The sequence below is a fragment of the Hyla sarda genome, chromosome 1 (genome assembly GCF_029499605.1).
Source record: "Hyla sarda isolate aHylSar1 chromosome 1, aHylSar1.hap1, whole genome shotgun sequence".
NCBI lineage: Eukaryota > Metazoa > Chordata > Amphibia > Anura > Hylidae > Hyla > Hyla sarda.
In genome coordinates, this window is record NC_079189.1 from 2,313,732 (window position 1) to 2,327,069 (window position 13,338).

The 13,338-nt window shown below is 43.5% G+C and overlaps 1 protein-coding gene across 3 annotated transcripts in view; it reads right to left on the reverse strand.

The window, feature by feature from the left end:
* Positions 1-562: 562 nt before the first annotated feature.
* Positions 563-13,338, reverse strand: part of LOC130283473 (zinc finger protein OZF-like) — a 58,512-nt gene continuing 45,736 nt past the window's right edge. The window contains exons 2-6 of one of the 3 annotated variants that reach the window (XM_056533092.1): positions 11,145-11,265; positions 10,956-11,047; positions 10,796-10,874; positions 10,422-10,652; positions 563-2,001 (exon numbers count right to left, since the gene is read on the reverse strand). In XM_056533092.1, the coding sequence (XP_056389067.1) occupies positions 851-2,001; positions 10,422-10,652; positions 10,796-10,874; positions 10,956-11,047; positions 11,145-11,265 (1,674 nt within the window). In that variant the 3' untranslated portion in view covers positions 563-850. The remainder of the gene's footprint in view (positions 2,002-10,421; positions 10,653-10,795; positions 10,875-10,955; positions 11,048-11,144; positions 11,266-13,338) is intronic. The other 2 variants (XM_056533170.1, XM_056533180.1) reach the window with 2 other exon arrangements.

Genomic DNA, 13,338 nt, shown 5'->3' on the forward strand with positions numbered 1-13,338 from the left:
GGTGGCGGTGCTTATATATATATATATGTAGAAAACAGTCCCTCCCACTTTTCCCATAAAAAAAAAAATTTAAATAAAAAGAAAAAATATATTTGGTATTGCCAAGTGCGGAATTATCCCATTAAATTATCACATTCTTGATCCCGCAGTCAACGGCGTAAACACACACAAAAATTACCAAAATCAAAAACTACTAATTTTTGGTAACATCCCAGAGAAAATGGAATAAAAAGTGATAAAAAAAAAATTGCATTCATACAAAAGTGGAACCGATAACGACTACTGATCATGCAAAAAAATAAATAAATAAATAAATGAGAGCCCCTAAACAGCCCCATAGACTAAAAATAAAAAAATCTTACACGGGTCAGGACATTGCAGTTTTAAGCATTTTGTTATTTATTTCTTTTTTAAGTTAGTAAAACTAAACAAAAGCTAAATTAACAAACAAAAGCCAAAAGTTAGTATCGTTGTAACCATACTGACCCCAAAATGAAGGTCAGTTTTACCATAATGGACTATACTGCATAGAAACAACCCCCCCCCAAAAAAAAAAAAAAAAAAAAAAAAGTGTTTGTTTTTTTCTAAAATTGACCCCACAAATATATATTTTTTATTTTATTTTGATGATATTTTAATAGTAAAAAAAAAAGTAAAAGTCCCACTTAAAATGAGCCTCCTATGGCTCTTGAGATCGAAAATTTAAAAAAAGTATAATGGAGAAAATAATTACAATACAAAAATTAAAATTGGCTACGTCATTAAGGGGTTAAGCCCTTGTCTGAAGAACTGGAGGAGATTAAAAATATTTACAGCATTTTTCAGATTCCATTGTTCTCTATTGTTTTCATTATAAAGAACTTGTCTCCTTCCCTGCGTGACTTCTCTGATGGTTCCTTAGTTTCTCTTTAGTAATGAAACATTTTTCACATTCTGAACACGAATGCGGCTTTTCTCCCGTGTGACTTCTGTGATGATTCTTTAGTTTGTCTTTTGTAATGAAACCTTTCCCACATTCGGAACACGAATACGGTTTCTCTCCTGTGTGAATTCTCTGATGGTTCATTAGTTTGCCTTTAGTAATAAAGCCTTTCCCACACTCTGAACATGAATAGGGCTTCACTCCAGTGTGACTTCTCTCATGTATAACAAGATTTCGTTTATTTGTAAAACATTTCCCACATTCAACACATGCATATGGTTTTTCTCCTGTGTGGATTCTCTGATGATCCTTTAGTGTGCTTTTAGTAATAAAACATTTCCCACATTCTGAACACGGATAGGGCTTCACTCCCATGTGAATTCTCTCATGTGCAACAACATTCCGTTTATTTGTAAAACATTTCCCACATTCTGGACAGGAAAATGGCTTCTCGCCTGTGTGACATCTTTCATGTTTACCCAGATCTGATTTAGCTGTAAAACATTTGCCACATTCTGAACATGAAAAAGGCTTCTCTCCCGTGTGAGTTCTCCTATGCCTAATAAGATTTGATGTGTTTGTAAAAGATTTCCCACATTTTGAACATAAATATGCCTTTTCCCCTGTGTGAATTCTCTCATGCTTAGCAAGAGTTGATTTGGTTGCAAAACATTTCCGACATTCTGAACATGAATATGGTTTCTCTCCTGTGTGACTTCTTTCGTGTACAAAAAGATTGGATTTACCTGTAAAACATTTCCCACATTCTGAACATGAATACGGTTTCTCTCCTGTGTGACTTTTTTTGTGTGTAAGAAGACTCGAGCTTGCTGTAAACTCTTTTCCACATTCATCACATTGAAACTTTTTGCCCCCTTTCTGACCTCTCCTTGTGGTAACAATGTGTGGTTGGTCAGGAGAAGGTTCCTCATGATCAGGTGGATTATTATAGGATAGATCTGGATGGACATTAGGGGTAAGGAGGTCTTCTCCTGAGGAGCGCTCCATCATATCTTCATCTTCTCCTTTATCATTCAGGGATAACATGAAGTTTCCCTCAGAATTCTTACTGGGATTTTCTGTTGGGATAAAAATAATTTTGTTATGTTTTGTATATGATTTTTTTGTATTTGTTTTATATTATTTCTATGGGAAACAAACAGACATTATTTTTATGCTAATAGTGAATGAAATAGGAAGTAGATCTGTCCCCGTTAATGCCCTTTATTATGGGTAATTGTCACAGGATGTTTCCAGAAATATATAAATAAAACAAGTGTATATATAAAAAGGCATATAAACCCTCACTGAAGCCATATATATGTAATAGGACTGAAACCCATCAAAGAACTAAACAACTCCAAAGTGGCCAACGCATCGCCACGCCTGACCCGATAGGCCACAGAATAATATGAAATCATGTAGGATATGCCATTAAAATAAGAAAAGATAGAGGAGAAAAAGGAAGAAAATAAGTAGAAGGAACAAAATACAAAATCAGAAAGGTGGGGGAGGGGGAGCCTTTGACCAATCTATCTATCTCATATCTATCTATCTATCTATCTCATATCTATCTATCTCATATCTATCTAATATCTATTTCTCTATCTGTCTCTCATATCTATCTCATACAGTGGGGATCAAAAGTTTGGGCACCCCAGGTAAAAATTTGTATTAATGTGCATAAAGAAGCCAAGGAAAGATGGAAAAATCTCCAAAAGGCATCAAATTACAGATTAGACATTATTATAATAGGTCAACAAAAGTTACATTTTATTTCCATCATTTACACTTTCAAAATAACAGAAAACCAAAAAATGGTGTCTGCAAAAGTTTGTGCCCCCTGCAGAGTTAATATCTTGTACTGCCCCCTTTGGCAAGTATCACAGCTTGTAAACGCTTTTTGTAGCAGCCGAGAGTCTTTCAATTCTTGTTTGAGGTATCTTTGCCCATTCTTCCTTGCAAAAGTCTTCCAGTTCTTTGAGATTTCTGGGCTGTCTGTCACACACTGCTCTTTTAGGGTCTATCCATAGATTTTCAATTATGTTGAGGTCAGGAGATTGTGAAGGCCATGGCAAAACCTTCAGTTTACACCTCTTGATGTAATCCCCCGAGGATTTCGAGGTGTGTTTAGGATCATTATCCATTTGTAGAAGCCATCCTCTCTTTAACTTCAGCTTTTTCACAGATGGCATCAAGTTAGCATCCAAAATTTGCTGAAATTTTATTGAATCCATTTTTCCTTCTACTCGTGAGATGTTCCCTGTGCCACTGGCTGCAATACAACCCCAAAGCATGATTGATCCACCCCCATGCTTAACAGTTGGACAGAGGTTCTTTTCATTAAATTATGTTTCCCTTCTTCTCCTAACGTACCGTTGCTCATTCCGGCCAAAAAGTTCAATTTTAACCTCATCGGTCCACAGAACTTGTTTCCAAAATGCATCAGGCTTGTCTATATGTTCATTTGCAAAGTTCAAACGCTGATTTTTGTGGTGAGGACATAGAAGAGGTTTTCTTCTGATGACTCTTCCATGAAGACCATATTTGTACAAGTATCTCTTTATAGTGGAATAGTGTACCACAACTCCAGTGTCTGCCAGATCTTTCTGGAGGGATTGTGCAGTCAAACGTGGGTTTTGAATTGTTTTTCTCACAATTCTGCAAGCTGTTCTGTCTGATATTTTTCTTGGTCTTCCAGATCTTGCTTTAACTTCCACTGTTCCTGATGACTGCCATTTCTTAATTACATTCCGAACAGAAGATATTGACATCTGAAAACCTTTTGCTATCTTCTTATAGCCTTCTCCAGCTTTGTGAGCGTCAACTATTTTCAGTTTCAGATTTCTAGACAACTGCTTAGAAGAACCCGTGGTGCTGATTGTTGGGGCAAGGTCAGATGAGTCTGGGCATGTAAAACCTTTGAGATGACATCACCTGGTCATCCCAGATGATGATTGAGAACAATCCATGACACTGGCAGGTCTCAGCTTTGCACAGGGGGCAGTGGATGCTATAAAATCTTCAGGGGGCCCAAACTTTTGCAGATGCCATTTTTTTGTTTTCTGTTATTTTGAAAGTGTAAATGATGGAAATAAAATCTAACTTTTGTTGACATATTATAAGAATGTCTAATCTGTAATTTGATGCCTTTTGGAGATTTTTCCATCTTTCCTTGGCTTCTTTATGCACATTAATACAAATTTTTACCTGGGGTGCCCAAACTTTTGATCCCCACTGTATCTATCTATCTCATCTCATATCTATCTATCTATCTATCTATCTATCTATCTATCTCATATCTATCTATCTATCTCATATCTATCTATCTATCTATCTATCTATCTATCTATCTATCTATCTATCTCATATCTATCTATCTATCTATCTATCTCATATCTATCTATCTATCTCATATCTATCTATCTCATATCTATCTATCTATCTCACATCTATCTATCTCACATCTATCTATCTCATATCTATCTCATATCTATCTCATATCTATCTATCTATCTCATATCTATCTATCTCTCTCATATCTCATATCTATCTCATATCTAAAAGAAATCTTCGTGAAAACCGCACAACTGTCTTGTTTGAAGGAAGTAGTTCAGGTGTACGCCATGTCTTGGACTCTTGGTCAAAGAATCCCAGTTAGATCCATAGGTAAAAAATGGCAGCACACAAAAATGTAAAGTGCAAAAAAAATGGTGTTTATTCCGTCATCTCACAACACACTATCTATCATCTATCTATCTCATATCTATCTCATATTTCTCATATCTATATTTCTCTCTCTCATATCTATCCATCTCATATCTATCTTTCTCTCTCATATCTATCTATCTCATATCTATATTTCTATCTATCTCATATCTATCTATCTCATATTTATCTCATATTTCTCATATCTATATTTCTCTCTCTCATATCTCATATCTATCCATCTCATATCTATCTTTCTCTCTCATATCTATCTCATATCTATCTATCTCATATTTATCTCATATTTCTCATATCTATATTTCTCTCTCTCATATCTCATATCTATCCATCTCATATCTATCTTTCTCTCTCATATCTATCTATCTCTCATAGCAACATAGCCCAGCAGCCTACACCTGTAAGCCAGGTCCATATAATAGTTTGGAATCAATAGTGCTGGCCAACTTATTCTTTTGTCTGTATCTATCATATCTATCTATCTATCTATCGCACATCTATCTACTTCATATCTATCTATCTACTTCATATCTATCTATCTATCTATCTATCTATCGCACATCTATCTACTTCATATCTATCTATCTACTTCATATCTATCTATCTATCTATCTATCGCACATCTATCTACTTCATATCTATCTATCTATCTATCTACTTCATATCTATCTATCTATCTATCTATCTCATGTTAGGCCATCACCCTTACATTCCCTACAATTTTGGAGATTCCAAGAGTTGTTGCCAGGGAAACAATAAAGATAAAACCCTCACAGACCGATTATGTTCCGTGGCGCAGACTTCTTCCGCCCTCATAACGTTCTTCCGCTCAATGAACCACAGACAGGGTAGGGGCCGTGGTGGGTTTACACCGGCAAGGAAGAGGACCATACAGCCAGCATTTAAAGGGTTACTCCGGTGCTCCAGCATTCTGGACATTTAGTTCTAAACGTTGAGCAGCGGAGTACCCCTTTAAGAGCAGGCGCTTAGTCCAGGGGTCTTCTTCCCCTGGTGCATCTGGGCCAGAATCCAACACCGAGCAGGGAGATAACCGATCACCGCGCCCGCCATTGGATCGCATTCTCTACACAAGTGCGTTCTTACCCGCCACTGCCACCCCACGCTACTCCTATCCCGCTATATATAAATATATAGGGGGGGGGTTGTTATTCGTGGTCCTGGGAGCAGATTCTATTTCCCCTCCGCAGATCCACACGTACACGTTAGTCAGTCACGTAGTATTCTGTATTACAGCAGGTGTGGACGCGGCCGCTACCGCTAATCCGGTACTAGAAGCCAACATGGCCGCCGACCATCTCCTGCTTTATCCATCATGTTCCATATTATACTGTGCAACAAAAATAGAGAAACAGAAACGCAGCCGCACGTCCACCATTTGTATTTTCATCTTCTTGCTTCTCAGCATAATTTCAAAATCTACCGTATTTTTCGCCATATAAGACGCTCCGGCATATAAGACGCACCCAATTTTAAAGGATGAAAATCTAGAAGAAAAAAAAAAAGATTCTGAACCTTCAACCTGCGGACCTCCAGATGTTGCAAAACTACAACTCCCAGCATGCCCGGACAGCCGTTGGCTGTCCGGGCATGCTGGGAGTTGTAGTTTTGCAACATCTGGAGGTCCGCAGGTTGAAGACCACTGGTATAGGAGGTAATACTCGCGTGTCGCCGCCGCTCCGGACCCGTCACCGCTGCCCTGGATGTCGTCCTCCATCGCCGTTGCCGCATCCCCGTCGCTCCGGAACGTCTCTGCTGCCCGGTATCCTCGCTCTCCGTCGCCGCCATCACGTTGCTACGTACGCCGCTCCTATTGGATGACGGGACGGCGTGCGCGACGACGTGATGACGACGAAGGAGAGCGCCGGCCATGCAGGGGATCCTGGCACGGAGCAGACACCGAGGAGGCAGATAAGGTCCCTCCCGGTGTCCTGTAAGCTGTTCGTGACGCCGCGGCAGCCCCGAACAGCCCGACTGAACAGCCGGGTTAGTGTCACTTTCGCTTCAGACGTGGCGGTCAGCTTTGATCGCCGCGTCTGAAGGGTTAATACAGGGCATCACCGCAATCGGTAATATCCTGTATTAGCCGCGGGTCCCGGTCGTTGATGGCCGCAGGGACCACCGCGATAGGTGTGTGTATTCGCCGTATAAGACGCACGACTTTTCTCTCCCAGTTTATACGGCAAAAAATACGGTAACAGGTTGTTATTATACATTTTGATCATAAAGTACAAGTCCACTCGCCCCGTCAAGGCCGCCTAGTCAGAGTGGTTCCCTAACCTGACACTGGCGTAGCGCCGGGCGGTGACCACTGCCTCCGAGACACCATGCCCATAGGGGGAATGACCCAGTGACCAGGCAACCCCACTGCTGCACCACCCCACAGACAAAGCATCACAGAAACAATGGCCGCCACCAAGCACCGCACCAGTGTGAACACCGACCATGTGCTCCCTGCCGGAGGGCTGGTAAAATGGTAGGAGGAAACCCTTCTGCGTTAAAAACGCCGGGGCCGAATGGGTGGGGTGGAGAGCTGGCCATGGAAGAAGGGAGAGACTACAAATGTGGTAGGTGTTCACACTGGTGCGGTGCTTGGTGGCGGCCATTGTTTCCGTGATGCTTTGTCTGTGGGGTGGTGAGGCCCGGAGCCGGGTGCTTGGTCGGGCAGCAGTGGGGTTGCCTGGTCACTGGGTCATTCCCCCGGCGGGTTTGGTGTCTCGGAAGCAGTGGTCACCGCCCGGCGCTACGCCGGTGTCAGGTTAGGGACCCACTCTGACTAGGTGGCATTGACGTGGTGAGTGGGCTTTGTACTGTTTGATCAAAAATGTATAATAACAACCTGTTCGTTTTTGAAATTCTGCTGAGAAGCAAATAGATCCAAATGGTGGACGTGCGGCTGCGTTTCGATTTCTCTGTTTTTGTTCCGTACTATACTGCTGCTGCATTCCCACCATCCTCCTGTGATTTCAGGGTCCTTTTCCATACATTACTGACCGCGCGCGTCTCCTATGTTGTCCATTATGTCCCATACTGCATTGCTTCTGCCTGGCCACACAACTGCCCCCACCAGTGGCCCCTATATATTTGGAGGGGCTTCTCTTTAGGAAGCCATTGCGCCTCCCATGCCACCATTCTTGTATAAGCGCTGTCAGGTATATGGCAACAAAAAGGGATCATTCAAGTGACAATGATGAAGGAGACCGCAGAGGGTCATAGCAGGGATTTCTGATCACAAAATGGCGGCACGGAATCCAAACCTTCCACCATTCACTCAGTTTATATTTGACTCCGAATGCGATTGTTGGTGTCGCTGTTCATATCATCTGATGAACCCGAAAACCGATGCTGCCCCTAGTGTTCTACCTGGAGCATGACAGGACCCATAGATGACCTTGGAGAGGATCTCTATATAGTCACCTCCCTCAGGTCCTGACTATACATAACACAGGGGATCACTGGGGCCTGAAGGGTTAATGTCATGTAGATCTAAGGTGGAGCCTCCCCTGAAGACACCTCCGAATTCCCTCTGTAATCCATTACTACATACCTGGGACAACACCTCCTGGAAATATTACATACCTGGGACAACACCTCCTGGAATTATTACACACCTGGGACAACACCTCCTGGAAATATTACATACCTGGGACAACACCTCCTGGAAATATTACATACCTGGGACAACACCTCCTGGAATTATTACATACCCGGGACAACACCTCCTGGAAACATTACATACCTGGGACAACACCTCCTGGAAACATTACATACCTGGGACAACACCTCCTGGAATTACTACATACCCGGGGTAACACCTCCTGGAATTATTACATACCCGGGGTAACACCTCCTGGAATTATTACATACCTGGGACAACACCTCCTGGAATTATTACATACCTGGGACAACACCTCCTGGAAATATTACATACCTGGGACAACACCTCCTGGAAATATTACATACCTGGGACAACACCTCCTGGAAACATTACATACCTGGGACAACACCTCCTGGAATTACTACATACCCGGGACAACACCTCCTGGAAATATTACATACCTGGGGTAACACCTCCTGGAAATATTACATACCTGGGACAACACCTCCTGGAATTATTACATACCCGGGACAACACCTCCTGGAAACATTACATACCTGGGACAACACCTCCTGGAAACATTACATACCTGGGACAACACCTCCTGGAATTACTACATACCCGGGGTAACACCTCCTGGAATTATTACATACCCGGGGTAACACCTCCTGGAATTATTACATACCTGGGACAACACCTCCTGGAATTATTACCTACCTGGGACAACACCTCCTGGAATTATTACATACCCGGGACAACACCTCCCGGAATTATTACATACCCGGGACAACACCTCCCGGAAATATTACATACCCGGGACAACACCTCCCGGAAATATTACATACCCGGGACAACACCTCCTGGAAATATTACATACCCGGGACAACACCTCCTGGAAATATTACATACCCGGGACAACACCTCCTGGAATTATTACATACCCGGGACAACACCTCCTGGAATTATTACATCCCTGGGACAACACCTCCTGGAAATATTACATACCCGGGACAACACCTCCTGGAATTATTACATACCTGGAGTAACACCTCCTGGAATTATTACATACCCGGGACAACACCTCCTGGAATTATTACATACCCGGGACAACACCTCCTGGAATTATTACATACCCGGGACAACACCTCCTGGAAATATTACATACCCGGGACAACACCTCCTGGAAATATTACATACCTGGGACAACACCTCCTGGAATTATTACATACCCGGGACAACACCTCCTGGAAACATTACATACTTGGGGTAACACCTCCTGGAATTATTACATCCCTGGGACAACACCTCCTGGAAATATTACATACCTGGGACAACACCTCCTGGAATTATTACATACCTGGGACAACACCTCCTGGAAATATTACATACCTGGGACAACACCTCCTGGAATTATTACATACCCGGGACAACACCTCCTGGAATTATTACATACCCGGGACAACACCTCCTGGAAATATTACATACCCGGGACAACACCTCCTGGAAATATTACATACCTGGGACAACACCTCCTGGAATTATTACATACCCGGGACAACACCTCCTGGAAACATTACATACTTGGGGTAACACCTCCTGGAATTATTACATCCCTGGGACAACACCTCCTGGAAATATTACATACCTGGGACAACACCTCCTGGAATTATTACATACCTGGGACAACACCTCCTGGAAATATTACATACCTGGGACAACACCTCCTGGAATTATTACATACCCGGGACAACACCTCCTGGAATTATTACATACCCGGGACAACACCTCCTGGAATTATTACATACCCGGGACAACACCTCCTGGAATTATTACATACCTGGTGCAACACCTCCTGGAATTATTATATACCTGGGACAACACCTCCTGGAATTATTACATACCTGGAACAACACCTCCTGGAATTATTACATACCCGTGACAACACCTCCTGGAATTATTACATACCCGGGACAACACCTCCTGGAATTATTACATACCTGGGACAACACCTCCTGGAATTATTACATACCTGGGACAACACCTCCTGGAATTATTACATACCTGGGACAACCCCTCCTGGAATTATTAAATACCTGGGACAACACCTCCTGGAATTATTACAAACCTGCGTTAACAACTCCTGGAATTATTACATACCTGGGACAACACCTCCTGGAATTTCCTCCTTCACTTCCCCAATATATTGGTAATCGTTCCTCATCATCTCTTCTTCTTCTTCCACCTCCACTTTAATAATAGTCAGGTATTCATCCTGATGAGGCTCAGACTCATCTACCTGATGGTTCTCTGGGACATTTCCCTCTGGACAGTCCTGGGGATACAGAGGGCGGGGACACCTCTCGGGTGGATTTCCATCAATGACTCCATCTATAGGGAACACACAGGGAATGAATACATCAGTGATGAATAGATTATTCCATGTGATGATCAGATGATGGGTGTAGTAGTATCTTGGGAACCCTCAAAACAAGTTCCTCTTCTACAACCAATGGAAGCATTCGGCTCCTTACACTGCTGATTGGTCCAGAAATCCGTCTCCTCTTCTGCGTCATCTATAACCTCAACCTTAATATCAACTAAATTTTCCCCCTAAAAAGACAAAAAAAAGGAAAAAATATCAGGGGTTCAATCACTTTATGGTCATATTTTGAAAGCTTTAACACCATCTACCTGATGCTTCTCTGGGACATTTCCCTCTGGACAGTCCTGGGAATACAGAGGACGGGGACACCTCTCGGGTGGATTTCTATCAATGACTCCATCTGTAGGGAACACACAGGGAATGAATACATCAGTGCTGGATAGATTTCTATGTTACTAGGTAGTGAGAGTGATATCTATATATATGTCTCTTCTTACCTTGTGATGTTCGGGGCCGGTGATCCTCCATCATGTCCTGGTACAGATCCTTGTGTCCTTCTACATACTCCCACTCCTCCATGGAGAAATAGACCGCCACATCCTGACACCTTATAGGAACCTGACACACAATGATACCGTCATCACCAGACCCCTCCATTACTGTATAATGTCCCAGCAGTGTCACCTCTCTAATCATCACCAGACCCCCCCATTACTGTATAATGTCCCAGCAGTGTCACCTCTCAAGTCATCACCAGACCCCTCCATTACTGTATAATGTCCCAGCAGGGTCACCTCTCTAATCATCACCAGACCCCTCCATTACTGTATAATGTCCCAGCAGGGTCACCTCTCTAATCATCACCAGACCCCTCCATTACTGTATAATGTCCCAGCAGGGTCACCTCTCTAATCATCACCAGACCCCTCCATTACTGTATAATGTCCCAGCAGTGTCACCTCTCTAATCATCACCAGACCCCTCCATTACTGTATAATGTCCCAGCAGTGTCACCTATCCAGTCATCACCAGACCCCTCCATTACTGTATAATGTCCCAGCAGTGTCACCTCTCCAGTCATCACCAGACCCCTCCATTACTGTATAATGCCCCAGCAGTGTCACCTCTCTAATCATCACCAGACCCCTCCATTACTGTAGAATGTCCCAGCAGTGTCACCTCTCTAATCATCACTAGACCCCTCCATTACTGTATAATGTCCCAGCAGTGTCACCTCTCCAGTCATCCCCAGACCCTTCCATTACTGTATAATGTCCCAGCAGTGTCACCTCTCCAGTCATCACCAGACCCCTCCATTACTGTATAATGTCCCAGCAGTGTCACCTCTCCAGTCATCACCAGACCCCTCCATTACTGTATAATGTCCCAGCAGTGTCACCTCTCCAGTCATCACCAGACCCCTCCATTACTGTATAATGTCCCAGCAGTGTCACCTCTCTAATCATCACCAGACCCCTCCATTACTGTATAGTGTTCCAGAAGTGTCACCTCTCCAGTCATCACCAGACCCCTCCATAACTGTGTAATGTCCCAGCAGTGTCACCCCTCTAATCACCAGACCCCTCCATTACTGTATAATGTCCCAGCAGGGTCACCTCTCCAGTCATCACCAGACCCCTCCATTACTGTATAATGTCCCAGCAGTGTCACCTCTCCAGTCATCACCAGACCCCTCTATTACTGTATAATGTCCCAGCAGTGTCACCTCGCTAATAATCACCAGACCCCTCCATTACTGTATAATTTCCCAGCAGGGTCACCTCTCCAGTCATCACCAGACCCCTCCATTACTGTATAATGTCCCTGCACTGTCACCTCTCCAGTCATCACCAGACCCCTACATTACTGTATAATGTCCCTGCAGTGTCACCTCTCTAATCATCACCAGACCCCTCCATTACTGTATAATGTCCCAGCAGTGTCACCTCTCTAATCACCAGACCCCTCCATTACTGTATAATGTCCCAGCAGTGTCACCTCTGTAATCATCACCAGACCCCACCATTACTGTATAATGTCCCAGCAGTGTCACCTCTCCAGTCATCACCAGTCTCCTCCATTACTGTATAATGCCCCAGCAGTGTCACCTCTCTAATCATCACCAGACCCCTCCATTACTGTATAATGTCCCAGCAGTGTCACCTCTCCAGTCATCACCAGACCCCTCCATTACTGTATAATGTCCCAGCAGTGTCACCTCTCTAATCATCACCAGACCCCTCCATTACTGTATAATGTCCCAGCAGTGTCACCTCTCCAGTCATCACCAGACCCCTCCATTACTGTATAATGTCCCAGCAGTGTCACCTCTCTAATCATCACCAGACCCCTCCATTACTGTATAATGTCCCAGCAGTGTCACCTCTCCAGTCATCACCAGACCCCTCCATTACTGTATAATGTCCCAGCAGTGTCACCTCTCCAGTCATCACCAGACCCCTCCATTACTGTATGATGTCCCAGCAGTGTCACCTCTCCAGTCATCACCAGACCCCTCCATTACTGTATAATGTCCCAGCAGTGTCACCTCTCCAGTCATCACCAGACCCCTCCATTACTGTATAATGTCCCAGCAGTGTCACCTCTCCAGTCATCACCAGACCCCTCCATTACTGTATAATGTCCCAGAATTGTCACCTCTCTAATCATCACCAGACCCCTCCATTACTG